Source organism: Balaenoptera physalus (genome assembly GCF_965194825.1).
Source record: "Balaenoptera physalus genome assembly, chromosome: 8".
Taxonomy (NCBI): domain Eukaryota; kingdom Metazoa; phylum Chordata; class Mammalia; order Artiodactyla; family Balaenopteridae; genus Balaenoptera; species Balaenoptera physalus.
This window is the reverse complement of record NC_138887.1, coordinates 118,691,358-118,718,892: the sequence shown is the minus strand read 5'-3', so window position 1 is coordinate 118,718,892 and position 27,535 is coordinate 118,691,358. Positions and strand designations below refer to the sequence as shown.

Genomic DNA, 27,535 nt, shown 5'->3' with positions numbered 1-27,535 from the left:
CAAAAGGACAGGGGAGCAAAGAGGCTTGTGTAGGGCAGAGCCGCTGTGGAACGAGGCAGTGCAGACAGTGGGGCAGCACGGTAAAGGCACCCCCCCTTGGGGTTGGGCAGTGAGGTGAGGGTCAGGAAGACAACGGGAAGGTGGGTGCACAGGCCAGCGAGCACCACAGGGTAACCACGGTTCAGGTGAGAAAGACCCAGGTTCAGAAAAACCAAAACAACTCTACCTACTGCCTGTCCTGTAGGTCAGGGAGCACCAGATGCACACCTGGTTCCTGCCTCTCTCGTAACTGCTCCTTCAATTAGGCACGGAGCTGAGAGGTAACACCCCTGCTCTGCCATTCTAGTCCCAGCTCTGCCATTAACTTGTGGAACAGAAGTCTCGTCCCTTCTCTGGGCCCAAGTTTCTGCATGTGTAAAACAAGAGAGAAGGAGAGAGTCCCTGAGGGTCTTTGCAGTACCAGGATTTTAAGGACTTGTAGGCGCCCCCGGCAGCCAGGAGGCAGCCTGCAACCCCTGGAGGGAGGCGGAGTCGCTCGGAGCCACGGAGCAGCCAATCCAGTGCACTCTGATCCGTGACGTCAAGGGTCGCCGGACGGATTTCCCAGGGCCCCGGAGTGCGCACGCGCCGGAGTTCACAACTTTCCCACCCGCCGCCGGGAGCGAGGCGGCGAATGGCGGGGCCGAGAGGGTGCGAGGCGGCGGGGGCGGGGCCTGGGCGAGACAGACGGCGCGAAGCTCGCGAGGGCGTCGAGAGGGCCGCGGAGGTGAGCGGACCTTGGTTCCCACCTGGCCTCACGGGCCTTGGGCTGACCGCCCCGTTTGGGCTTCCACGTGGGGGGGCGCGGGGCGAGGATGGGGCTGCCCGACGGGAGGGGCTGCGCCTGGAGCCCAGGCCCACAAGCAGTGGGGGCCGACCGAGGCCTGGCCCCTCATTTGTAGACGCTCCAGGCCGGGCCAGTCCCCACAGGCCCACCTCACAGGGGAAGTGGGCGCAGGCAAAGAGACGGGGGTGAGGAAGTGGCTTCTGGCCGGGCTTGTGGTCACGCGGGTTCCACTCACTGCTTGGGGCCTCCCCCGGGGAGCCCTGTCTTACCCCAGCTCTGGGTCCTGGGGAGAATGCCCCCCTGGCCATTCGTTTGTTTAGCAGAGGTTTGAGTGCCTCCTGTGGCCTGGGCGCCGGCGACACAAAGGCCTGGCTCTCTGGTCCCCACTGGAAAGTTCACTCCAGTGGGGACAGAGACACTATGCAAACAGACGGGAAAGTATCAGAGTGATAAGCCCTTCGCAGAGGAATTCCTCGGCGATTGACCAAGAGTGACTGGGGGCTATTTCAGTTCAGGTGACGTGGGAGCCTCCTCTTTGAGTAGGTGACATTTAACCTGAGGCCCGAGTGACAAGGAGGAACCAGCCATGTGAGTGGAGTGGGGAAGAGAGGGAAGTGACATGAACTGATTTCTGTTTTGAAAGATGGCTCTGGCTGCGGAGTGGCTTGGGGGAGGGGAGGGGAAGGGAGGGATGGGGGGAGGGAGAATCAGAGACCAGTTAGGAGGCTACTGCAGCAGTCCGGGCAGAGATGGGAAAGCAGTAGGTGAGACTTGGGACTCTTTCTGGAGACTCATTGGGACTTGTTTTTTTGTTTTGTTTTTGTTTGTTGTTGTTGTTTTTATTTTTGGCCACACCGCGCGAGAATGCGGGATCTTAGTTCCTGGACCAGGGATGGAACCCCCCCCCCCGCCCCCCGCCACCTGCAGTGGAAGCACAGAGTCTTAACCACTGGACTGCCAGAGAAGTCCCTCAGTGGGACTTGTTGATGGAGTAGATGTGGGGCCTGAAGGAAAGCATAATCCAGGATGACTCCCCTCCCCTTTTTCTTGGCGGAGCAAAACTGGATGGATGGTGGTGCTAATTACTAAAGTGGGGAAGATGAGAAAAGGGCAGGTGGTGAGGGAATCAGAAGGTCTGTTTGGGAGATGTTAAGTTGGAGCTGCCTATTAGACATCTCAAAGAAGCTGTGTTACATGGTCATTTGGATCTATGAATTTGGCATTCAAGGATAAGGACAGGCCTGGGGATATAAATAGGGAGAAAATGCATGTGTTTGCATGTGAAAAATGTTTAAAGCTCTGTCCCAAGAGAATCCTGACTCTCAAGGGGTTGACTTTCCTGAGAAAGTCCTGTTTGTGCATTTTGATGGAAATTCTAGTTCATTCCCATCCACGTCATTCATTTTGTGCTTGCTGAGCCCCATGTTTTAGGCACTAGATATACAGCTATGAATGAGACCTGCTCCCACCCTGAGTGAATTTTCCATGTGGTCTGAGAAACAGGTGTGTGAATAACGAGTTCAAATACAAGGGGGCAATGAAGTGAATGCAAAAGACATGTGGGAGCGGGAGCTGAGGGCCTGAGGGGTAAGACAAGGATGGGGCAGGGGCCTGGGAGGACTCCACAGAAGGCGGGGTGCCTCTCCAAAAGTGATTAGAAGGGGGAAGGATTTCTGACCATATCTGGAGAGCACTGGTTCCTTGCCAGATGCCTTTTTAAGGAGGGAGGGTGTAAGAGGAGAAAGGCAATGTGGAGTGGTCAGTATGAAAGGCTGCTGCCCAACTTCACGCATTCTCCCCTTAGCAGGGCAGTGTTAGGAAGGTCCCTTCTGGGGTTAGACATCCAGACACTCTTACAAGCCAGGGAGCTTCCTCCTCAGCCTCCTGGCTGCGGGTCCCCGCGGGCCCAGAACCTCTCCCCGGTAATTGCTTTCCGTAATGTGTTTGCTCCAAACCAATTTCACGCCTCCGTGAGGACTCCGCCCTGCACTGGAGGCGCGGACCTCCCTACCACCAACCTACCCGCGTGTATCACGTGTGCACACACAATCGGCACACATTTAACACGATACACAGGGTTCAAGTACCTGGATACAACCACCATACATGAACCTACGCGTGTGCGTACTAGACTTGAAGACTCTCGTGTACAATCCCCCTGCCCAACCAGTGCACTCACAGTTAAGTCCCCTGCAGCGCCCAGCGCTCTCGCCCTTGGACGGCTCACCTGGTGGTGTTCCTTTGCCCTCGGCGCGTCTCCTAGACTAACGCCAGGGGGCGCTGCAGTACTCCGCACCTCTTTCGAGGTGACGCAGTTGCGCGCTGCTGCCACCAGAGGGTACCCGCGGACAGAGCCCGACGTTCCCCACCGTAAGTGGACGCTGTCCCGCCAATGAGTGAGGCGAAGGTATATTTGGATTTGACGTAAGAATACTTCGTTCCTTCTGGCTGCTGGTTTCCAGTCTGTGAAGGGGAGGCCAGATGATGGGGTCGACATAGGCGCAAGCAGAGAGGGTAGATTCGAAATAAAATTCCTCTGTAAGAGCATTTCCCCAACTGGTGGAGTAGTGAGATGGGACAAGTCAGCACGTGGGCAGTTAAAGAAGCACTTTTAGCCTTCCATTTTAGACAGTGAGGGGAGGTGCTTACCTACATGGGCCCGTTCAGGGTTTCAGTAGGAGAACCGCAGAGTTTTCTTCTCAGTAAAGCAAGGAGCCAGCTCTGTTCAGGTTTGATAGTGACAGCTTCTGTCCTTGGTACTGATGGGAGAGTAAGAAGCAGTTTTTGGAGAGCCACTGATTTGGGGAACTTCCATAATTGACCACCCTGCTGTTCTTTGTCCATTTAGTGCAGGAAGAACTCATCTGGAAGGTTATTTCCTCATATTCACTTGATCCTTGCACTGGCTTTCTGACAGGGCAGAGTAGCTATTAATTGCTCTCTCTCTCATGGATGGAGAAGTTAAGTCAAAAAGGGACCAAGGTCACATGGCCCAGAGAGGGGTTAGAACAGGAACTTAACTTCAGGTCTTTTTACTCCAGCCAAGGCTCTTTTCCTTTTACCATGCAGCCTCAGTTCCACGGTCCATGAAAGGGCAGGGAAAGGAAATGGGCTGCTTCAGTTGCCACTATGTATGTGAGGGTTTTATTCTAGTTTAGCTACTGAATGTCAAGGACTGGGCAGAAGTCACACTTCATGACCCCAGCATGGCAAGGGAACAGATCGAGGATAAAAGTGGATTATAAAGTACAGTATCTAACAAACACACACCACACCAGGGCAATACAAAGTCCCCGAGGTCTCACGTGCCTCATTTCAGAGTTGGTGGCCCACTGGGATTTGTTGGCAACAAGCTTTAAGCCTGTACTCTCTGTGCCAGCTTGAGCAGAGAATTCCACTTTACTGAGTATAGTTCTGGGCAATAAGCTCTTGGCTTGAACTGGGTGACATACATCTTCAAGATCAGAGGGTCTTTAACCTTGAGTCCTTGACAATGCATGATCCATTCTATCCCACCAAAGAGTGACAGGCCTATTAAAGTGGCCTTTTACTGGGGGGACTAGTGGGAGGGAGATGTTTCAATATATATCCTTTTGAGCTTTTGGAATTTTGTACTAGGTGATTTTATTACCTATGCAAAAAGTGAATGCAGTTGCTTTAAAAATGGCTCTTCCTTCAGCTTTATTTGATTGGTGGTGTTACTGCTCATACAGCTTTAATTTCGGTGATTGTGGCCCAAAGTTCCCTTGGTAACTTTTCAAGCCAATAAGCCTCTGTTATGTACCCAACACTGTAAAGCCATCACACCAAGTACTGACCTCTCACTTTTTAAGTACAGTACACTTTTTAAAAAATTTGTTTATTATTATTTTGGCTGTGTTGGGTCTTTGTTGCTGCGCGCGGGCTTTCTCTAGTTGCGGCAAGCGGGGGCTACTCTTGGTTGCGGTGCGTGAGTTTCTCACTGCGGTGGCTTCTCTTGTTGCAGAGTACGGGCTCTAGGTGCGCAGGCTTCAACAGTTGTGGCATGCGAGCTTCAGTAGTTGTGGCATGCGGGCTTCAGTAGTTGTGGCGCGCAGGCTCAGTTGCTGCGCGGCATGTGAGATCTTCCCAGACCAGGGCTCAAACCGCAGGGCTCGAACCCATGTCCCCTGCATTGGCAGGCAGATTCTTAACCACTGTGCCACCAGGAGAGTCCCTACCATACACTTTTGAAGTCTGGTCTTCCATACTGGTACCGTGCAATGCTTGGTTAGTTTTACAAAGGGTTCTGAAGAATATCTTTAGGAGGATGGACAAGGATTATCGTAGTACTTTAGGATTCTGTTCCCAGACCTGAGTTAGGGCACCTCTTCTTTCTCCCTGGAGCCGTCTTCCCACCAGACTTGTCTCTCGGAAGCTTCACTGAGTTCAGCGTAGAGCCCAAGATGGATCAGGACCGCACGGAAACCACCCTCTTCTCCCTGTACCGCTCCGATGCACTGTCAGTCAAGCATGACCCAAGGAGGTTTCCTTCTAGCGCCCCACCCTCTTCTGTCCCACTCTGGTGACAGGGTTTTTCAGGGTGCTGACTTTAATACGTCAGCCTGACATGAGCGGTGTTCATAGGCCAACACAACACTCCTGATGTGAACAGAGGTCACTGAGATGCAGAGTTCCCACCTGCCCCGCTCTCTCTTGGAACGCTGAGACTCTGGTGTAGGTTTTCCTCCTCACCTAAACCAAATAACTTCTGTTTAGATTGCCTCTTCCTAAACTTGCCTGGCTTTGCTACTATTAATTTCAACTTGCTTGGCTCTCCCTGGCCCCACCTGAGTAACAGTTTCCCAGTGACCAGATGACCCTCATTTAGCTGGCCAGGCTTGCTCTGTGTCCTGAAGCTCCGGTCACTCTTCTTCTGTTGACTTGCCTGTCTTAAGTCTTTCTTGCCCACTGACCTGAGGCTGCTATCAAGCAAAAGTGCCCATGACTTTTGCCTCCAGATTGACAAGTCTACTTCTGGGAATCAGGAGGAGGGGGAGGGTAAAAGGCGCCGCCATTTCTGTGTGGGAGAATGGGGGAGGTGAGCGGAATCATCTGCAATTAGCGGCTAATTAGCGCTGCTGACCCTTGGGGCTCATCAGCGCTCCTGGGGCCAGCCCCCAGCAATCAGCCAGGGCAGGTCGAGAGTGTCAGGCCCGGGAATGAATAGGGCTCATCAGCGGCGCTGGAGTCGGGGAGCCAATCAGGGAAATTAATAGCGGAAGAGAGGGAGAGAGAGCGAGGGAGAGAGACCGAGATAGACAGACAGACAGAGATACAGATTTAGGCGAGAAATGAGGGGGGGGGGCGATAGAATAAAGCGGATGGGATAGGGAGTGAGAAATAGGAATAATCCGACAGGAATAGGGATAGAAACGAGGGCAGGAAAGGGTGGGAGGAAGGAAAAGAATGTAAAGGATGGGAGGAAGATGGAGGGAGAAGGGTGAGAGGAATGGTAAGTACTTGACTTACAGTGAGGGCACTCGAGGAAATTACCCGCAGAGGCCAGAGCGAGGGACTCAGGGAGTGCGCGACGGAGGGGGAGTGAGGAAAAGCCAGTGCCAAGAGGGACCAGGGGGAGAGTGTGAATGCGGGCTGCCGAGGAGGAAAAGGGTCCGAGCCGAGGGGCCCGCGGAGGAGCGCGCCCCCTGCCGTCCCCGCCTCGCCGCCCCGGGGGCCGCCGAGGTCCCGTCCGCCCGCCGCGCCTTGCTCTCGGGCCCGCCCTGTCGTCCGCCCCAGGGGCCGGGGAGGGGGCGTCGGGGGCGGGGGGCCACGCTGGGGGACTGGCCCGGAGTCCGACGGAGGGCGGCGGCCCGGGGCGGGGGGCTCTGTGGTCCGGCCGCGCCCTCGCTGCGCTCCCCGCGCTGGCCGCCCCGCGCTCGGTCCGCGCCGGGCCCAGAGCTGGGTGGGCAGAGTCGGGGGCGGGCCGGCTGGAGGGAGGGGCACCGGCCCAGCAGCTGCCGCTGCCTTCTCGTCGGCCGCAAACTTTCACAAAGCGGCGTGTCCGGCCTCATCAATCTCCATTAATAATAGTTGGTTGGGCTGCGGGGGGCGGGCGGGGGTCCCGGGCCGGCCGTCCGGGCCGCTGGGAACGGGTTCTGCGGAGGGAGCGGGAGCCGGGCGCGGCGGCTGCGGGCGGAGGGAGGAAGTGAAGCGTAATTTGAGGAAGATGGATGAGTCCGGAGGGCGACACCCCCAGCCCTCCCGCTCGCCCGCCCCCTCCCTCCTTATGAGAGAGAGAGGGAGCGCGGCGCCGGAGCCACACTGCGCCGAGCCCGCGCCCCGCCGCCACCTCGGCCCGGGAGCCGGGGAGCGAGCCCTGCGTGTCCGCGTGGGGCGCCCGAGCCGCGGGGCGCACGGCGGCGCCCGGAGGGGAGCGCCCTGGGGCGACCGCAGCTCCGGGCACGATGCAGAGAGCCGGAGGCGGGGGCGCCCCCGGGGGCAGCGGCGGGAGCGGCGGCGGCGGGGGCCCGGGCACTGCCTTCTCCATCGACTCCCTGATCGGGCCGCCGCCGCCGCGCTCCGGCCACTTGCTCTACACCGGCTACCCCATGTTCATGCCCTACCGGCCCCTCGTGCTGCCGCAGGCGCTGGCCCCCGCGCCGCTGCCCGCCGGCCTCCCGCCCCTCGCCCCGCTAGCCTCCTTTGCCGGCCGCCTGACCAACACCTTCTGCGCGGGGCTGGGCCAGGCCGTGCCCTCGATGGTGGCGCTGACCACCGCGCTGCCCAGCTTCGCGGAGCCTCCCGACGCCTTCTACGGGCCCCCGGAGCTCGCTGCCGCTGCCGCCGCCGCCGCCGCCACTGCCACCCGAAACAACCCCGAGCCGGGCGGCCGACGCCCGGAGGGCGGGCTGGAAGCCGAAGAGCTGCTGCCCGCCCGGGAGAAAGTGGCAGACCCCGCACCGCCCCCGCCTCTGCACTTCTCAGAGACTTTCCCAAGTCTGCCGGGTAAGTGCCGGGCGACCAGGGCGCTGGGCGGGAGGCTCGTTCACCTGGAAGCCCCAGGCAGCCGCCTGCTCGGAGTCTCGGCACCTGCCTGGAGCCCTGGAATCCCAGACCCCCAGATGGCGGGTTCTGCGGAGCCACCTCCAGTTCCGCTCCCAACGCGGCTCCTCTAGATCCCGGGACCGCCGCCCCGCTGTGTCTCCAGAGTGCCTGCAGCCTCGCCAGAGACTTGCCGGTGCTCCCGCCAGAGTAGTGCCTTTCCTCCCAGCAGTCTAGTCCTCCAGCCTCAGCTCCTGCGGCTCCTTTTCAGAATCCCTTCGTTTTTCTCCTCTGCTGGGAATAGAGAAGCTGCCAGTGTGGGGTTCCTGGGGACACCAGCAAGACCCCTGGGTGAGGGTACAGTGGGGCAGCTGTCAGTTCATTAAGGGCTTCTGGAGAGATGATTGTACTGACCCCAAATGGGCTCTGTGAACGCAGGGGCAAAGGGAGGGTCTTAAAGTGGTGCTGACGGTGAGGATGACCTGTGTTTCTCTTACACCTGTAGAGGTCACTTCTTTATTGGCGGATTTAGAGCTAAGCCTTGAAGAACCAAGTAGGGGTCCTAAGGGAACATTAGCTAGCAGGAGGCCTAGCACTGCTGGACCAAGGTTGACTGGGAGGCCAAGGGAGAGGCTACAGGCTGGGCTGAGTTGGGTGTGGCCCAAAGGCCTGGAGTCCAGAATCCAGCTAAGATTCTGGCACCAGTGAGATTCAGCTAAGAGATATTCAGGAATCCTGGATCCTCCAGAGGAGGATTCCGTCTCAATAGAGGCAAGGTGTATTCAAACTGAACCCTGTTGCGAATCAATCTAAACAGGCTTCCCTGTTGATCCTTAACCTCCAGAAGCTGGAAAAGCTTTCCGCTATTCAAGGGCAGATTCAGGTGTGCTGAGATCCAAAGCTTACGCAATTTGGTGGGTGGGCCCTATTTAAGAAAAACGGGCTGCGTGCAAGTGTGGCGATCCTGAAGCTTGAAGTTCTTTAGCATCAGGATGAACCCGCCTCTGCTTAACCAGGTTAGCAGGTGGAAGTGACCCAGCAGGCCTGGGGGCTGACTCTAGTGGAGACAAGGAGGAGAGCCAAGAGCCCTTTTGTCCTTTGCCAGGAGAGAGCAATTCCTGAGGATAGGTTCCTGGCCCCTTCCTTGAAATTGTCCAAAGGGCTAATACCTCTTCCAGACCCCAAGGGCTGCTGTAGAGTCTGCCTTCCTCTTCTTTGCCCCTCTAGCCCTGGGCATTTTGGCTTTGGGGATTCAGCTGTTGTTGTTTTTTGTACCTGGTTGGACCAGGCGGAACCAGTGGCTGAAGTCTAAGCAGCATCTCCTGAGGAGGACCCAAAGGAAATGATAGAGCAGCAACTGGAAGGTGGGAGGAGATGTCCACAAGATAAAAGGGGCCAGAGCGGGGGGAAGGGGGAGCAGCCGGCAGGAGGATGGGAAGAGGAAAGGATCAATGGGAGTTTTTGAATAGGGTCGTCCTAAGGCAGAAAAGAGAGCAAGGCAGGCGTCAGAGGGATGGCTTTGGAGGCAGTAGGAGAACCAGACACCTGAGGAAGAGATGAGCTGAGGGGGAGGAGAGAGGAAGACACCCCAGTGGAGGGGAGCTGGGGGGTTATCCCCGGACCGTGGGAGAACAAGCAATGTGTCCTACTCTTTCAGGTTCCCCTCAGTTCTTATTTTGACCCATTTGTATAATGGGGGCTCTTTTCTGAAGCAGATAGAATATTGTCAGTAAAACCAGACATTAAGAGAGAGAGAGAGAGAAAAGAATAAACAGAGGAGAAGAACAGAAGAGAAATATTGAGGAATAGAATAGAGGAAAGGGTGAACAAATGAGCTATATACCCAGATTATCCAAAGAGCATATGAGAAAGGAGAGGGCCACCTATTGGAAGAGACATGTGCAAGGGATTTCTAGCGTTGGCTACACGAAAAGGGAACAATATTTCTGGAACAGAAGTGTGTGTGTATGTGAAAGAGTTCTGTCTTGAGAGGATTAGGAAGGAACTAAATAAATATACTAGTAGGAAAGAAGGGATAGTTTCAACACTAGGAGCAATTTTTTTAAAAAGGTTTTTCAATACTGGGAGTGATAAGAAACTGGAATTTATATATATAGAATGATGAAGGAAAGACCTTCATCACCTGAAGGGAATATTGGAAGCAATAAAGAGATTGTTCTTTGTCCTTGGAGTAAAGACAAGGAATTTCTTTGCTAAGAACTATGGGAAGGAGACCTTACGGAGGAAGAATTCTGAGAGGTGCTGGAGTGAAGGCAATCATTCACTGGGAAGAGATACACATAAAGGGTTTACAGCGGGGCTTGCGGGGCCGAGCAGTAAGGAGAGGTTTCAGAAGGAACATTCAAAGGGGATAATGAGTGGGAGGTCTTCTCTGTGACCGCATCTTCTTATCCGTCTCAGTGCAGACTCTCTCAACCCTTCCTCGCCACTCCCATCCACCTTCCCAGTCTTGATTTTTCCCTGACATAGTCGAGAAAAGAAATGGCAATTCCAGAAATGTTAGACATCGCATCAGTTTGGGGAGTGATGACGCATGCTGAAAGTGGTGGGAAAACAAACACTCCATTTGGGGAATTGTATTAGAGTATTTAGCATGAAGTAAGAGAGTTCTCGGATTGAATAAAGGGGTTGAAACGTCAACATAGTAGAGTTTGGAGAAGGAACGACTTTTTTTTTTAACTTTTTATTTATCTATTTATTTTTATTTTTATTTTTGGCTGTGTTGGGTCTTCGTTTCTGTGCGAGGGCTTTCTCTAGTTGCGGCAAGCGGGGGCCACTCTTCATCGCAGTGCGCGGGCCTCTCACTGTCACGGCCTCTCTTGTTGTGGAGCACAGGCTCCAGACGTGCAGGCTCAGTAGTTGTGGCTCACAGGCCTAGTTGCTCCGCGGCATGTGGGATCTTCCCAGACCAGGGCTCGAACCCGTGTCCCCTGCATTGGCAGGCGGATTCTCAACCACTGCGCCACCAGGGAAGCCCAGGAACGACATTTTTAAAATGACAGGGGAAGAATTGCTGTCCTAGTTTCAATGGGTGACATGGGTCTGAAATTATTAATTTACATTTGTCTAGGGTTTTAGAATTACTAGCCCTTTTAATGAAATTATAGTGAAGATAGGCCAATTTGGAGAATGGTGAGCAAAGTTCGTTTTGTCGGGAATTAGAAGGCCTATTTCTAAAAATTTTTCTGAGAGTTGAGACAGATAGCACCCTACTAGAACTGATGAAGAAGAAAAGAGAACTTTATTATGATTAGATGGTAGGGGTAGAAGCTATATCAGCAGGGAAAAAGAAATACTGTGTACAGAAATAATGGGGTAGAAAAGGTATTGAGAATGGTATATGGAAAATAATTCTAGGTTTGGCGTGTGGGAGCAGTGGGGGTAGCTGGGAGGGGTGTCCTAGGAGGAGTGATAACAGAGAATTTTGAATTAGTAGGGAAGATTTAAAAGTATGAATCAACAGAAGCGCCCAGAGTAGCGCTGTCTAGCAAGTCATTTATGTAATTAAAATAATTTTATTAGCCACATTCAAATAGTAAAATGAAACAGGTGAAACTAACTTTATAGTATATTTTATTTAACCCAGCGTGTCCAAAATATTATTTCAGCATTAATCAATATAAAAACTTTCATGAGATGTTTTATATCCTCTTTTCATACTAAGTCTGAAACCCAGTGTGTATCTTACACATTCAGCACATCTCAATTCAAACTAGCCCTGTTTCAGGTGGTCCGTAGCCACATGTGGACCATGTTCAACATATCAGATCGAGAGAGTTGTAAGGACAGTCATGTGAAAGTGATGAGGGAAAAGGAGCTTTGAAATGGGTGGATAGTGAAGTCATTGATGTATTAGGAATACGGAGAGAAGAGAGCAGTAAGCCCCAAATGACAGGAAAAAAGAGAATTCTGCCTTGAATGGGACGGGGAGAGATGATCTTATGTGTGAAGGTGTGTGTGAGCTCTGACAGTTATCAAAGCTAACTTAAGGATGTGGTGTGAATACACATCACAGAGAGGACAGGTGAAGAGGTGCTGTGTGCTGGGGAATGATGAAAAGAGCTGGCCATTTGGAGAAATGCAGGAGAAAACTTTAAATTGCAGGTGTCTAGAGCAGTGATTCATTCAGGGAGAAAAGAGTTGGATTGCCTGAAAACAAATAGTTAAGAGGTGAGGGATGGTGGACACTCCATATGTAATTGTTGGACTGACGGTACAAATCCAGTGAGAGATTGATATGAAAGATAATGCCAGTACTGAGCATGGTGAAGAAAAGAACATTTGTGGTTGAGATGATATAGAAAAGAGAACATGATGGGACAAAACTGGGAGGTGGCAGTGTAGTGAACATTATTTTTTAAAACTAAACCGAAAAAGATATGCTAATTTCTGAATAGAGATTGGCAATAATAATGGAAATCATGCAAGGAGACTAGGGAAACTTCCTGGGAGCATGATATCTGAATGCTAATTGCTGTAAGTCAAGCACCTGGTTATAGCTAGCGAACATTGTAGATGACCATCAATTTCTGAATGGGTATCCATTATGACTGTCAAGATATATTTACCGATGAGAGAAAAACAGGAAGGGATAATGTGACATGGAATCAGAGACTTCTGTTGTTAGAAACAGGAGGGAGATTTTTCTTGGGAGTGATGGAGAGCATGTTTTCCTAGAAATTTTGAGGAAGAGCATACAGGGAGAGTGATTGCTCCACTGACATTTATAGAAAGGCAAATGTTGCATTAACTTAATGTGATTGAAGGAACGTCTATTTAGGAGTCGTGACACATGGGTTCAGGTCTCAACTTTGTCAATCATTAGCTGTACAACTTTGGCAAGCCACTTAGTTCAATTCAGAGAACGTTTATTGTGTGTCTGTTATGGCCGTAGTATTGTTTAAGACACTACAGGAGATTCAAAGTCTTATAACTTCTCTAGGCTTCAGTTTCCTCACCTGTAACATAAAAGTTTTAGTTCAGATGATTTTTAATGTTCCTTTCAATTTCATAGAATTAAAGCTTATTTTTCTAGACTCAGTGTTTAGTCGGGCTGTTAACACAGACTCCATGGACCTCCTGTGAGGAGATCTGTTAATTATGGGTGGGAAAAAAATTACATCTTTATTTCTACTAACTTCTAACTAAAATTTGGCACTTCCTGTAATTATGAAGGTAGGCCGGAAACCTTGGTAGTTTCCCCAGTACCTGAGATTTTTGTCACCAATAGAAATCACAGATATTTTCATAGAAATTTACAATCTTTGGTGACATCTTGTTGTTTGAAAATTTAGTAAAGAAACATAAATTATTCTCAAATGCATTTAAAATATTTGATAACTGGATTTTATGTAATTGGCTTCTAATATAATCCTGTGTGCTTTACGTTGTGCACCTAAAAGCATTATTCCAAGAAGGGGTTCACAGGCTTTGTCAGGCTGCCAGAGAGACCCTGGTTGAGAGAGAGAGATCTCAGAAATGACAGCGGAAAATGTTATTGGAGGATTGGAATGCGATCCTGAGATGCCTTGTGCCGTAGTGAAGGTAGCACTTGGGAGGGTTGGAAGACAGAGGGGTCTCTGCTGTGACAAATTTAACTATGGAGATACAGATTCTAGATGGTTAGGAGCATAATTCTTAGACTCAGAGTGATGGGCATGAATAGTCTGTACTGGGAATAACAGGAGAGAGGCAGTAATCGGAATAATGAGGGGGAAATGTTTTTGGAAAACATTGGAAAGAAGGAGGAACATAATATTCTAAGCAAAGTGCTTTGCATTGACAGTAATGTTACTCTCAATGCAATACAATGGGGAGCTATAGGCAAGGGTTTTGCCTTGGAAATAATGGGGAAAGAAGGATCTTTGCAGTGAAACGGATTGGGAATTAGGAAACAGCAATGAGAGAAGCAGGGGGGTAGATGTACAAAAAGAGAGAAGCTTAAATAGGAACGATGAGAAGGAAAGAGTTCGCTGGGGGAGAACTTTTACCTAGAGGGGATGGGAAATGCCCCAGGCCGGGGTCGGACAGAGGAAACCCCTCATCTGAAACAGTGAAAAGGACAGAGCGCTGTATGCCCGTGGTGGTGCCCACGGCTGTGATGGTGATAAAGGAGGTCTGGATTAGGAGTGGTAGAGAAGAGGTTGGGGTTTTTCATTGGCCATATGATCACGCTGGGAGAAAGTTACAGCTTAGAGTAATGTGGAAGAAGCTTTGATGTGCTGATTGGGAGAGTGCTAGGGAAAAGAGATGCTTGAATTTGGTGTGATAGAAGAGTGACCTTCACGAGTTGAATTAAGTGGTAGTAGGAAGAGACAGCACTGTATGTCAGGTAGTCATGAGGCAGTGCCTTCATCCCCTTCCCTTCATGGAAGGGAAAGGAATACTCTTCCAGTGATGAAAAGTCTGTATTAGAAGCAAATGCGGCCGGGGGTGGGTGGGTGGGTGGGGGAAGGCTGGGGGGTGGGTCGTGGAGCACGGGGGCTGCCGGGACTAACGGAGACTGGGGTTATGAGGAGAAAGCACTGGGGGTAATGGGAGATGGATTTCTTGACTGTGAATTATGGAGGAAGTGGTATTAAAGTAGAAGTACTGGGTAAGCTGGAACTCTGTATTGGAAGCAATGGGAAGAGAAGTGACGCAGCCGTGTACTAGGAGGGAGGAAGATGAAACTATCCCAAGAGCGAAGGGAAGAAGCACTTTGTGCTGGAATAGGTGATAACTGTCCTATAAATTATGCACACATACTGGGAGTATGGAACTGATTGGTCTTGGCCAAATCACACCTCTGTGTGTCCCAGCTTCCTCATCAGTAAAATTAGGGGTTTGAATTAGGTGATCTCTAAGGTCGCTCCAGCTCTACAATTCTGTTTTTATCTGTAAGGATACTTTTATTAATGAATTGTTCCCTTAAAAAAAAAAAAAAAAGCCATCCTGAGCAAAGGGATTGGGAGCAGAGATCCTGTACTTCTCAGTGCTGAGTTATCGGGGTCACTGACGAGGAGGCGCCTGGGATGCCTACATCTTGAGATGAAATCAGGGCTGGGCTTTAGGATGGAGAAGGCTCCGTCACCTGGGATCCGGATGGTGTTACCTGAGCTCTGGCCGTTTACAGCCATCATACTGAATGAGAGAAACGTTTGATAAAGGTGGGGGTAGGTCTTATCTCGGCCAAAGAGATTGGGGATCGATTGTGACCAAGTTGACGTGGTGAGGAAGGAAGCAGTGCCCAAAAAGAAGAGTTGTGCTGTGAAATCAGTTCCTGGTCTTCTGTATTATTTCTCCATCTGGTACAGAAGTTATGATAGGGTGACGGTGGGTTTCAGTCTCCTTTTCATTCAGTGATAACAGAGAGATGTGGTGTTGCCCAGAGGAACGAACACAGGCTTTGGATGCAGATCTAGGCACCACCCTTTTTGTGATCTAGAGCAAAATACTCACCTCTGCAGTCTCCGTTTTCTCACCAGTAAAATAAGGGCAACAGTTCTTACCTCACAGAGTTAAGGATTAAATGAGAAGATCTTTGTCCAGCATCCTAAAGTAATAGGTATGCAAGAAATTATATGTTGTCCATGTACTGGAAATGGATGGGAATTAAGCCTTCCTGGGAATTAAGTTGGGAAAGACCTCTTTACTAGGAGTTGTGATGGGCGGCACTCTCTGTACTGAAAAGGACAAATTAGAAATAGCCCTGTATTCCGAGAACTGGTTGTATGGGGCTTGCCAGGAGAGAACATTGCATGAACCTAATATGGGTAGATTTCGAGTTTTGTCTTTAGCTCTTCCTCCCTCTTTTCAGTTTTCCTGTCTCACATTTTGGTGAGACACTCTCTGTGGACATGGCTGCCCAAAGCCCTTCTGTGTCCCACTGGGTCCTGTTCTTCCTTTCTCTCTGTTAAGACAAACATAAAACCCAAAACAAGCAAACAAACAAACAAAAAAACACCTCTCCTTTTTTCTTCATCAGAATTCCTATTCCCTCATATATCTGATCTCAGCTTAGTGTTAGGAGCAAGCTATTGGATTAAAGTAATTCACACTGGATGGCTTATGGAGATTTTTAAAAGTCCAAATACATTTCAGACTTGTGAAATTTTAGGTGGCGTTATTATGAATAATTTGAGGGATGACCTGGGTTTCTTTTTGGAAAAATTATTTTGGATGGGATCGGTGTGGGAGTGAGGTGGAGAGGCTTACCTTCCCTGGAGTCATGCGAGTATTGTCACTTCTAGTTAGAGCAGTGTCTGCAGTCAGAACTCTTTGGGTTGCTTGTGACAGTAGCTCAGCTCTAATTTAAGCTAAAATGGACATTTATTGATTCACAAGGATCCAAAAATGCAAACAGTGTCGTTAGGTCTTTTTTTCTTGCTCTCAGTCTGGCTCCTGTCTCTTGTCTTTGCCTCATTTTCTCCTGATGAGAGGAAGGGAAGGGCACAAGCCTAAGCAACGCTAAATTTTTATAATCCCAGATCGGGACCCCAGTGAATTCTAGCACATGTAAAACCCTAGGACAACTGATTCACTAGCTCGAGTCAAGTCCCCAGAGAGACCGGATGTGCAGATTGGTCAGCTCCAGGTCACCTTCCTTGTGGTTGTGAAGGTGGAGAAATGCAGTTGACAGCCCCACTCTACTGGGCAGTTGATGGGGATCAGTGGCCAGAGGAAGGGGGTGCCATTAGTGAACAGGAGGGGTAAGGGGTGCTGGGCAGACAAAAACAAACCCTAAACAGATGTCTATCAACCAGAAAAAAAGAAAAGAATGTGTGCCTTTAACTCCCTTTCAGCATTAGGGAGGAAAGCCTTCTCGCTGGCTAGATAAGCAGTGCTAAGAGTGCTGGACACTGGGAGTGAGGCTCTGAGAGGGTTCTGGAATGGGGAAGGCAGGCAGAGATGCAGGTGGGGGGAAAGCGTCTGTTCCTCAGTGAGGCTGACTCCTGGGCAAGGAAGAGCTGTCCTTGAGGGATGAGAGAGACACACCAGAAGCTAGAGAAAAATTGGTATTAAAACAAAACTGTTTCCATAAATGGGCAGTATTATTCTTTAAATGAGAAAATACATTTCTAAATAAAAGAAATGGTGACTGGTAAGATTACATCATACAAACCAATAATGACGGAAAAAACAGCAGAAAGATTTGGAGGGAATTTTGTCTTGGGAATGATGGGAAAAATAGCCTGTGAAAGGACAAAGGTGGAGTTTGGTGAGTGAGGCCTCTTCTGTGGCGATTTTAAGACTCTTCTCTGCGAAAGGGAAGGGAAGATGTTGATGATGAGGCTGGAGCTCTGGGTGATACGTGAAAGGGATGAGGTCTGAACTAAAACTGGGTTTCATAGGAAGGCTATTTATCTGATGAGGCATCTGGGGAGGACTTTTACTTCAAGTGGAGGGAAGAGAAGATATTTTACTGGAAAGGATAGAAAGAGCACTGATTGGAGGTTTAGGAGACCAGGATTCTAGACCTGGCTCTGTGCCTAGCTGTGTGCCTGGGGGAAATCATTTCATCTTTTTTCTTTTAATTTTTAAAAATTTTTGGCTGTTTTGGGTCTTCGTTGCCGTGCATGGGCTTTCTCTAGTTGCGGCACGTGGGCTTCTCATTGCGGTGGCTTCTCTTGTTGTGGAGCACGGGCTCTAGGTGTGCGGGATTCAGTATTGTGGCTTGCGGGCTCTAGAGCGCAGGCTCAGTAGTTGTGGCGTACGGGCTTAGTTGCTCCGTGGCATGTGGGATCTTCCCAGACCGCGGCTCGAACCCGTATCCCCTGCATTGGCAGGCAGATTCTTTTTTTTTTTTTTTTTTTAATTTATTTTTAGCTGTATTGGGTCTTCATTGCTGTGTGCGGGCTTTCTCTAGTTGTGGCGAGCAGGGGCAACTCTTCGCTGCAGTGTGCAGGCTTCTCATTGCCGTGGCATCTCTTGTTGCGGAGCACAGGCTCTAGGCGTGCGGGCTTCAGTAGTTGTGGCACGTGGGCTCAGTAGTTGTGGCACGCGGGCTCTAGAGCGCAGGCTCAGTAGTTGTGGCGCACGGGCTCAGTTGCTCCGCGGCATGTGGGATCTTCCCGGACCAGGGCTCGAACCGGTGTCTCGTGCATTGGCAGGCGGATTCTCAACCACTGCGCCACCAGGGAAGCCCCATTTCATCTTTTTGAAACTCAGTTTTTTCATCTGAAAATAAGGTTACTAACCTCCCATTACTACTACTAATAGGTCAGCTGTACTTCAGTGAGTTGCTCAAAGATGAAAGAATAAGTGTGAAAGTATTTGGGAAAGTTAAAGGTCATACAAGGTGCTCTTGGCAACGATGATGCTACTATGCCGTGAAAGGGGCTCTGAGCTCGGGGCGGTGGGGAAGTCGCCATGAACTTGTCGTGAAGGTGGGAGTGAGGTAGAGGAGGTTCCCGTGTCGGCTTGGAGTAAAGAATGCTGAAGAGTTATGGGGAAATGGGAGCGAGAGAAAGTGAGTGTTCCTTCTTGTACCTGAAATTATAGGAAGGAGTAGTAGCATAACGTGGGCATGAAATTAATGAGGGTGAATGAAAAACGCATGGAAAGTGAGCTAGTTGCCATCAAGGACGGGAGGAAGTACCGTCTCCAAAAGGAACAAAGAAATAATTACGTCCTGGGCATGTTGATGCAATGAGGGTGGTGGCAAACATGCCTCTTTTTTGAGGGGTGACCTGGGTTTTTTTCCCACTTTTTTACCCCACCCAAACTGGTTCTGTATTCAGGAAGCTGGGTAGTTGTCCGGAGAGTGGTTTGGGGCGTGTGAGGGTAGTGGCTCTTTAAATGGAGGGAAGAGAAGTCAGAACCGAGTGTAATGGGGGAGAGACTTCTCCTCAGTGCATAGTAAAGACTGGGTTTTATGTCAGCTGGACCACAGCAGGCTGCGTGAGGGCCGAATGGCACAGGGGCTCTGTGTAAAGTGGTTCTCCAGTCCTGGGGGTGGTTTCCGCTCCACTCCCCAGGCCCAGCATCCTTGGTGACCTCAGCCGCAGACTCCCTCTCTAGATGGTACGAGTCTGGTGCTATTTGTTCTTTCTACTGGAGAATACCTACCATGGATTCTTTTGCCCTTGATTTCTTCCCCAGTCTGACCTGACTCGTTACCAAGTTAGGGCTTCTCTTCCTCTTGGAAGGAAGGCCCCTTGCAAGGGCACCCCTGGAGCCTGCGTGCTGCCCTCTGGAGTGGACTCTACAAGTAATCATGGTTCGAACCCTGCGATGTCTGCTTCTTAGGATAATAGCATCTACCAGGAGAACTCTGGATGTTTCCTAATAACCAGTCTGCTTCAGTGTCATTTCCCCTAGATAGATACCAAAGTCTTTTCACAGACTGTAGACTTACCCACAGGGAAGAAGCTGAAAACAATGTATTCTTTTTGTTTTCTTTTCTTTTATATTGGGGTATAGTTGACTTACAATGTTGTGTTAGTTTCAGGTGTACAGCAAAGTGATTTAGTTATACATATACATATATCTATTCTTTTTCAGATTCTTTTCTCATATAGGTTATTACAGAGTACTGAGTAAAGTTCCCTGTGCTATACAGCAGGTCCTTACTGATTATCTATTTTGTATGTAAAACAATGTACTCTTATATTACCAATAATGTCATTTTCATACACAAAGGACAGAACCTCTCTGTTTGGCCTACCTACCTACCTACTACCTAGCACAGTAAAATTGTTTCCAATTAAACATATTTCCTTTTGCTAGAATTTTTCTCATCAGAATCATTATTTCCCATTGAAAATTTTCTACGTCTTGTTTTGTTGACCAAGTTTTTTCGTTCACGTCAACCAACTATAGCATCTGCAGTTAGAAATGTACTTTTATGGACATTATATCTACCAGGTCCAATTATTCTAAATCAAAGTTTGCAAATAGAAATTTTATCAACAGGATGTGCTTCTGTCAAGTTTTAGCCAAAACCATTTTTCTAGGCGCCATCTTTGTTTTGAGTATAATTACTATTAGTATTCATTATGAATTGGATAAAAGAAAATAGTTTGCATTTATTTTTTAGCTCATTCATGAGAAAACAGTAAAGCTGTTTCAGGATTGCTATACTGTAAAGGGTCGAACTGCTGTATTGCTCGTCCAAGCCTTCCGAATACGTTTCCATCACTTTGGGTCTTGCATTCTAAAGTGCTCCATCTGTCGGTGGAGCAGAGAACAAACAGCAGGGCTCCAGATGCATCACTGTTTAGGGTGGGAAAATGTAGGGCGTGTTGGGTGTTTTTCAAAAGCTTTTTACTCTCTTCCCCCCATGCCCCGATTTTTTTCTGTTTTCTCCCTAAACTTTTCAGCCCTTTCAGGTTCTCTTACTCATCATCTACTTCTGCTGCCGCTATGTCTGCCCGCCCCCCCTTCGTGCCCCAGTTCTCCTCCTCCTGCTGTGCCTTTCCTTCTCCCTCCTCCTCAGCCTCACTCACTGTCCCAGACCCTCTCCTCTGAGAGCGTAGCTGTGTTTTCCCCTCTCGGTTGCTTTCTTCTATTTCCCCACCCCCGCCTCCTTAGAAGAGTTGCTTATCAGAGCCCTCAATGCCATGATTCTAAAGGCTCAGGGAGACACTCTTGTCCCTGCCACTCAGGATCCCACCGGGATCAAGTAACCAAGAGAGGTTGTGAACCTGTGCTTCTTATATGGCTTTAAAAGCGGCACTGGGGGTGGCCCACTCATGTGGGCTTGATTTTATGGAATCTGTCTGAAGACAGAGGGATGGATGGTTTGATCTCAGGAGGGCCCTGCCAGATCAGGAACCTGGGAACCTCATCTCAGTCATCATCAGTTTAGATTTATTGGACACCCCCTGGGTGCTTGGAGCTGTGCTAAATGATTTCATCCTTCAAGCCCTGAAATCCAGTTTCTGCCTTTTTAGCAGCTGTTTGAAATACTGTAATATTGGGCTGAGTTTTAACAAGCTTTGGTTATTCTTTCTGTTACTGTTTACTGCAAACCGTGTTTTAAAAATCAGAACTTAAAAGTTAGAGGATTTAGTAATGATGTTGGGGGTTCTTGATTTCCTTTAGCATAAGATCCTATAGATTCCTACCACATATGGGTTCCTCTACAGCGAATGTGAGATCAGAGGGCACACTGAAAAGTGGGTAGAATAATATTCATGGAGAGAATGTCTTATGCCCAGAGCTGGGGTGAGGGAGCAGGGTTGTAGGGAATATTTTAGGAGAGGCTTGAGAAAGGAGGGACAGAGACGGAGAGTGAGAAAGTGCTTGGGAATAGTTCCTTTATTCAGTCAACAAATATTTATGCAGTGCCTACTCTGTGCAGGTAACTTTCTAGATGCTGGGGATACAGCCATAAATAATAAATAAATAAATAAATAAATAAATAAAAATGGTTACCTTCATGAAGCTTATGTTCTAATAGGAAGAGACAGCCAATAAAATAAGTTAATAAAGTTAGTGACACATACTATAGCAACAAGTAAAGCAGAGAAGGGAGATCGGGAGTATTGGGAGTTTTAATTTTAAAAAGGATGATCAGAGAAGGTCTCATTGATAAAGACCTGAAGGACATAGGGAATGAGTCAGTGCAAAAATCTAGGTGAAGAATATAGTATTTCAAACAGAAGAATAATTGGGGCAGGGGCGGGGGGAGGGGCAGAAGCAGGAGAAAATGCTGATGAACCGGGTAAGAGACGAGGGTGACTCGGGCTAGTTGGACACAGAGGAGGTGGTGAGAGGTCGGGTTGCGGGTATTTTAGAGACAGCAGCACTAGCGAGATTTGCTGATGGGTTGGGCATGGGCGGTGAGAGAGTGAAGGTCTGGTTTGAACAACAGGGAAGATGGAGTTACCATTAACCGAGATGGGAAAGACGGGGGTTCAGATGGGGAAGAACTGGCTCAGGAGAAGTCTCAGGAGTTCAGTTTGGGACACGTTACGCTTGAGTTCTGGGGAAGAGGAAAATGGTGTGGGAAAGAGCCCTTAATGACATGAAAGGGGAACCCAAGGATTTGAATCTTGCAGAAATAAAACAGATTTTGGCTAGATAAGGAAGAAAGCCCGGGGCGGTGGGAGGTGAGCATCATGAGGGGTACGTCACCTATGGACAGTGGATGGATCTATTGACAGCTCACAGAGCTGGGTGCTGGCGGAGCTTGGGTGGGCTGTCAGCGAACGAAGCCCACCTGCCGGTGGCAGCAGCGAGCAGGGACAGCGTCGGAAGTCTGGGTGAGGCTAAACTAGGGTGTGCCACATGGGTTTTGCAAAGGTCAGATAAAGTGTGAAGCCCTCCAAGAAGAGGCAGGGGCTCAGGCATAAAGATACCCCTGGGGTGTGAGATGAGAACACTGACTGAGATGGAGGTGGGTGATCTGGGCAGGGGCTGAATTCTGGCCTCTAAGGAAAATAATGCAAATGTGGTTCCTGAGGAAAAGGAACAGGTGTGGATTGCATCCGTGAGGGGAAAGGACAACTCTGAGATCGGGGAAGGGAACTGAAAGTGACTAGGCTGGTCCTGGAGGCCCTGAGAAGTTTTTGCAGGGGAGCAGGCAGATGGCAGGGGTTAGAGAGGAGCGCCAGCCAAGCTCTGAGCGCTGGGATGCCGTCCAGCCGCGCACACACATGCACAGCCCCATTCTCTTATAAAGCATTTCACTGTTGCCCCAAGTCACTTAGCTCTGGGTTATAGTCTCAACCTCAGAGTGTGCTTAGGAGTGTACACGTGACATGTGGTGATGTGTATAGGTGCACCGCCACGTCTACAAAGTCCTCCCCGCTTTACACAGTGAGCTCCACTGGTAAGGACCTGACTGTTCAGTTTACGGATTACCTGTTTTCTTTTGTTCTCTTTCCTACTGGTTGGTTTTCTTTTGACTTTTTGTTGCTCCACTGTTTATTGGTCCTTTGGGCAGAAAACAAGGGAGTTTGTAAAACTCAAACACTGAAAACATTCGTAATGCATTATTTGCAGTTCTGACAAAAATGTCAATAGATAAGAAGATTAAAACCAATGGCTGAATTAAATTTTAGAATTATGTATGGATTAAAATGTTTATATGCCTGTGATTACAAATAATCAGTAGTCTACTGAGTCAACATTTCTTCCTCCATTTTCCTCTCTGTGTCTTCCCTTGCTGAACTTGTTTCTTCCTCCTTCTCCTGTACTCCCTCCGGTTCTCTCAGTGACACCAAGCTCAGGGTCCTCAGGATTCTGAACTTGGGCAGAAAGCAGCCGTTTGTGCTTCTCAGCAACCTTGGCTGGGAAAGAGGGAGGGTGGAAAAGAGATGATGTCTTTTTAAAGTTAAGGAGAAGGATTGAAAGTGTCCTGGAGGGCTAAGTAATTGGAAGAAAAATCTGGCCACTGATGAGGTGGCGTGTGGCAGGGCAGGCGCCCTGTTCTGGGCTGGATGGTCTGGCTAAGGAGAATTGGGAGGGTGGGTACGGAAACCTCCTGACTCGCAGGTGCTTGGGTAACACTTCTTGGACCCCGATTGCGGCAGGGGGAGGGACTCAGATGACCCTGAAGTTTCCATCTGGAAATGAGATTCTGAGATTCCAGGACTTCCCTGGTGGTCCAGTGCTTAAGACTCTGCACTTCCAATGTAGGGGGCGCAGGTTCGATTCCTGGTCAGGGAACTAAGATCCCACATGGCGTGCGGCGGTGCAGCCAAAAGGTTAAACAAAAAAAAAAAAAGATTCCAGATTTAGGGAAGAGGGAAGGAAGGGAGGCAGAATAGAGGTGAGCACATATCTCTTCCCACTAGGCCAGCGAGGAGTCCTAGGAGAATAGCAAAGGCTGCAGCTGTGGTCTCCCCCTCTCTCCTGCAAAAGTGAATTCTCCGACGTCGCTCACTCCTGCCTCTAGCCACTGAAAGGACCCTAAGCCAGGTTCCCCACTGCTTCACTCTGACCTGCGGCCGCGTGGTCGGGGTCTGGAGGGGTGGTCAGTGAGTGGAAAGCCCTCGGTGTGGGTCTGGAGAGGGCCGGCAGGCAGCGGGTAGGGGAAGCAAGGTTGCAGGGCTGGGGGGTTGAGGTGTCACAGTCCTGGGGACGGTGCTCTTTTGATCCATGCCTGTTGCCTCCCCCACTTTGCGGAGTGAAGTCTGTGCTGGTTAATACCTTTCTTCCCATCTCTTTGTCTTCCCGAACCTCTTCCCACCCCTGACCCCGGATGTCTCCCCTCCTGCCCCGTCTCATCCCCTCCACGTCTGTCTCTCCTCCTGCTGTCGTGCTGTCCACGCCTGGCCACGGTTCCACGTGCCGCCTCCAACCTGTGTGCCTTCTCCTCGCCTCTCCCCCCCTACCCGTTGGCTCTCGCTCCCCACAGCAGAGGGGAAGGTGTACAGCTCAGATGAGGAGAAGCTCGAGGCGCCGGCGGGAGACCCAGCAGGCAGCGAGCAGGAGGAAGAGGGCTCGGGCGGTGACAGCGAGGACGACGGCTTCCTGGACAGTTCTGCAGGGGGCCCCGGGGCCCTCCTGGGACCCAAACCGAAGCTAACGGGAAGCCTGGGGACTGGAGCTGAGGAGGGGGCACCGGCGGCGGCGGCGGCGGCGGCAGCGGGAGTCACGGCTCCTGGGGGCAAAAGCCGGCGGCGCCGCACAGCCTTTACCAGCGAGCAGCTTTTGGAGCTGGAGAAGGAGTTTCATTGCAAGAAATACCTGAGCTTGACCGAGCGCTCCCAGATCGCCCACGCCCTCAAGCTCAGTGAGGTGCAGGTCAAGATCTGGTTTCAGAATCGGCGGGCCAAGTGGAAGCGCATCAAAGCTGGCAATGTGAGCAGCCGTTCTGGGGAGCCTGTAAGAAACCCCAAGATTGTCGTGCCCATACCCGTGCACGTCAACAGGTTCGCTGTGCGGAGCCAGCACCAACAGATAGAGCAGGGCGCCCGGCCCTGAGGGGCTCCTGGGGGCTTCCTGAGCCTGCTCTGAGACTGGGCTAGGCTTCTGCGGACCAGAGGGGCTCCTGCTGTGACTCTGCCCTCGGACGGGGCTCAGTTGGCAATTAACGTAGCTCTAGGGGGCCTCTCCTGGCACTTGGCCCTGAGCCACTCCAGAGACCCCCAGGACTGGGGCTTCAGGGCTAAAGGGGCTTAGGTTCTTCCCGTCGAGGAGCTGCTGGGACTGAGGTGGACCCCTAGGGCTTGGAAGGTTCCTGGCTAATGCCCTGGAATTGCTTCTGACGGGGATGGAAGGAAGCCAGGGTGAGACCTAGCCAAGCTGATGACAGCTCCTTATTTATTTTGTGTGAAGTTGTATATATGGAGCTCTCTGCCTCTGTCTGTCTGCACCCCTGAGAGGGATTGGGGAGCTTGTGTGTTTCCTCCATCCTCAGCCACTTTGGTTCCATCTCACTGCCCCAGGGTGGGTACCGCCTTGCCTGTCTATAGTACAGAACGCGCAAAGAAGCGAAGTGGAACTGTCACTAGCCCCTTAGAAACCCTTCAGCACTCACTGTCTGTTTCATGTAATCTACCTCCACTAACGTCCTTTCCCGCCGCAGGTGCTGCCCACCGTTCACGCCTCCAGCTCTCATGCTTCTAACGCGGCACCTCTTTTCTCTTTACCATTAAACAGGCAAGCTTCTGCACCTCTGCTTTCTGCTCTTTGGAAGAGTTTGCAGACTTCAGGGTAGAGGATTCACTCCCTTTTGTATTCTGAGGGGAAATGAAGTACTTGAGCCTAGATGGGGTGTGTCTGGCCCTGTCTAAGTAGGTGGAGGTTATCAGTTGTGTGAGGGACGGGCCGGCCGGGGGCTCACCCCCATCACCTGTGCGCCCGTTAATGAATCCTTTCCTGTGTAGAGGGCGTGGCAGCTTATTAGTCCATCTCTGCTCTCTTCGATATTCCAGACATCAGGGCCTGGAGTAAAAAGACCCACTTCTAGGGCTCTGTTTTAACAGCGTTAATTGTGGTCTCCCCCCCACCCCCGTTGCACCGTTTACGAAGCTTGGGATCCCAAGTCCTCTTCTGTTATAAAATGAGGTTGGTTGAGAGGGCCCACTGCGGCGCGGACGAGGCAGGAATGTACCTGGCGGTTCTGGAAGGGGGTGTGCTGTGGCGGAGGCTCGGGGGTTGGCATTCTGTGAGCAGATTAAGGAACAGCGTTAATGGTGGACGAAGGAAACACACAGACGTGAGGCTTCAGGGGCACTTGCAAGAAACAGAGTAGACCTAGAGGGAAACGAGACAAGCTGAAGCTGTCTGCCATTCCCCCACCTTCACAGACGGGCTACCATCCTGTACCAGCTGTGGAGTCAGGCCGCACAGGCATCGGGGACAGAGTTACCACAGAAGCCAGCTGAAGTTGGTATCATGGTTAACGGGGCTTCCTGGGAAGAAACAGGACCTGCGTTGATTTGGGAGGAGAGGTGGAGTAGAACAGAAAAAAAAAATTGGCTGTGAGTTAGGCAAGGTCAGAGAGGGGAGGGAAGCGCAGCTCAGTGCAGCCCCCGGCCGGCTTCCTCACCTGCGTCAGAGGGCATGTCGCTGCTGATTCCTGGTTTGCAAGCCAGCCGCTGTCTAGTTGCTCACGTCTATTGCCTGCCTCTTCCAGTGAGACTGAGACAGCCCTTCCCTGGCAGCTCTTTCCTCCTAGCTGGTTCTGGCAACCAAACGGAACGCAGCCTGGAGCTGTGACTGGTCACGAGCAATGGTGGCACGGTGCCCTGGCTGGGACACGCACAGCCAGGGTCCTCTCTATCTTTTGGCTAAATTCCGGCAAGGCTGGAGAATCAGGCTGAAAAAATGTAGTCCAGACCAGCCCCATTCCTGATCTAGGTCAAGGCTGTCTGCTACCTTTGACTCACCCACATGGGGAACCTACAGGGTGAGATTCTTTTCAGGAGAGAAGCCGGGCAGAGGTCGAGGATCCCAGGAGCGGTTGTCATCTTGCTGTCAGGAATCCGTGTCCGCAGGTCGAGCAAGGGCTGGAGCGGAGGTCCTCTGGCTCTGCCCCCAGGGAGGGGAAGTGGGGGGCGGGGAGGAGAACTAGCAAGACCAAGGCCTTGATCTGCCCTTTTTTCCTGCATTTACCTCTGAAGCCTCCTAAACTATACCAGGCAGCATTCCGCCACCCAAGGGGCTTCTTTTCCTTGGGGAACCTGGAGGTGATTATTGCTAGTATTTTCTGAGCCTAGGAACCCAGTCTCACACACACCCATGGTCCTGTCTCTATTCTGCCCTTAACCTTGTTTAAGGCTCTTGTCAGCCTGGCAAAACGGGCTGTGGACCAAGACAGTAAAATCTGGTTTCCTCTCTGAATAGCTTTACTTGGTTAATTTCCCTACACATGGGCAAGGGCCGTGCAGAGCACCAGCCCGCCACACCCAATGTACAAGGGCCACCAGCAGAGCAGCTCCCGGAACCGGGCAGCAACAGGCTCCCTAGGGAGTGGGGACCCTAACTTAGCAGTTCTCACCCTTCAAGAAGGTACAGAGGAGTTTCTCCCAGATTTTCTTTCTAGAATAACTAAGGGATAGTCCGAGGGAGAAGCAGAAGCTCTGGATTCTGCCTCCAGCTTGGCAAGGGGTTGGTGGGAGTCAAGGGGGCTGTTCTGCCGTCGGTGACCTACCCCCTCCCCTTTCCTCAAACGCAAAGCCTAGGGATGAGTTCCCCAGAGGCGCGCTGCCACTCAACCCATCCCGTCCTCAGAACTCTCCCCCTGGGCACGGACCCGCGTGGCTCCCTGAACCTCTGGCTGTGGGGCTGGTTCCCAGACGCCTAGGA

At 50.8% G+C, this 27,535-nt stretch overlaps 1 protein-coding gene across 3 annotated transcripts; it reads left to right on the top strand.

Moving 5' to 3' along the window:
• The first annotated feature begins 683 nt into the window (after positions 1 to 683).
• GBX1 (gastrulation brain homeobox 1) lies at positions 684 to 27,070 on the top strand. Of its 3 annotated transcripts, none has more exons than XR_014266344.1 (3): positions 684 to 766; positions 1,342 to 1,414; positions 24,138 to 24,262. XR_014266344.1 is itself a non-coding variant. In XM_082471491.1 (2 exons), the coding sequence occupies exons 1-2, from the start codon at positions 7,252 to 7,254 to the stop codon at positions 24,704 to 24,706; spliced, it is 1,110 nt and encodes a 369-aa protein (XP_082327617.1). In that variant the 5' UTR covers positions 7,237 to 7,251; the 3' UTR covers positions 24,707 to 27,070. The 3 variants fall into 3 exon arrangements, 1 of the variants encoding a protein (XP_082327617.1); XR_014266345.1 differs by having other exon boundaries at positions 702 to 766; positions 1,337 to 1,414; XM_082471491.1 differs by lacking the exons at positions 684 to 766; positions 1,342 to 1,414 and adding an exon at positions 7,237 to 7,792 and having other exon boundaries at positions 24,138 to 27,070.
• The last annotated feature ends 465 nt before the right edge of the window (positions 27,071 to 27,535 follow it).

Bases quoted from the DNA above. Each gene is read 5' to 3' on its own strand.
- GBX1 (XM_082471491.1), top strand. From the start codon at position 7,252: ATGCAGAGAGCCGGAGGCGGGGGCGCCCCCGGGGGCAGCGGCGGGAGC. The intron at 7,793-24,137 runs GTAAGTGCCGGG...CGCTCCCCACAG, and splicing joins GACTTTCCCAAGTCTGCCGG to CAGAGGGGAAGGTGTACAGC.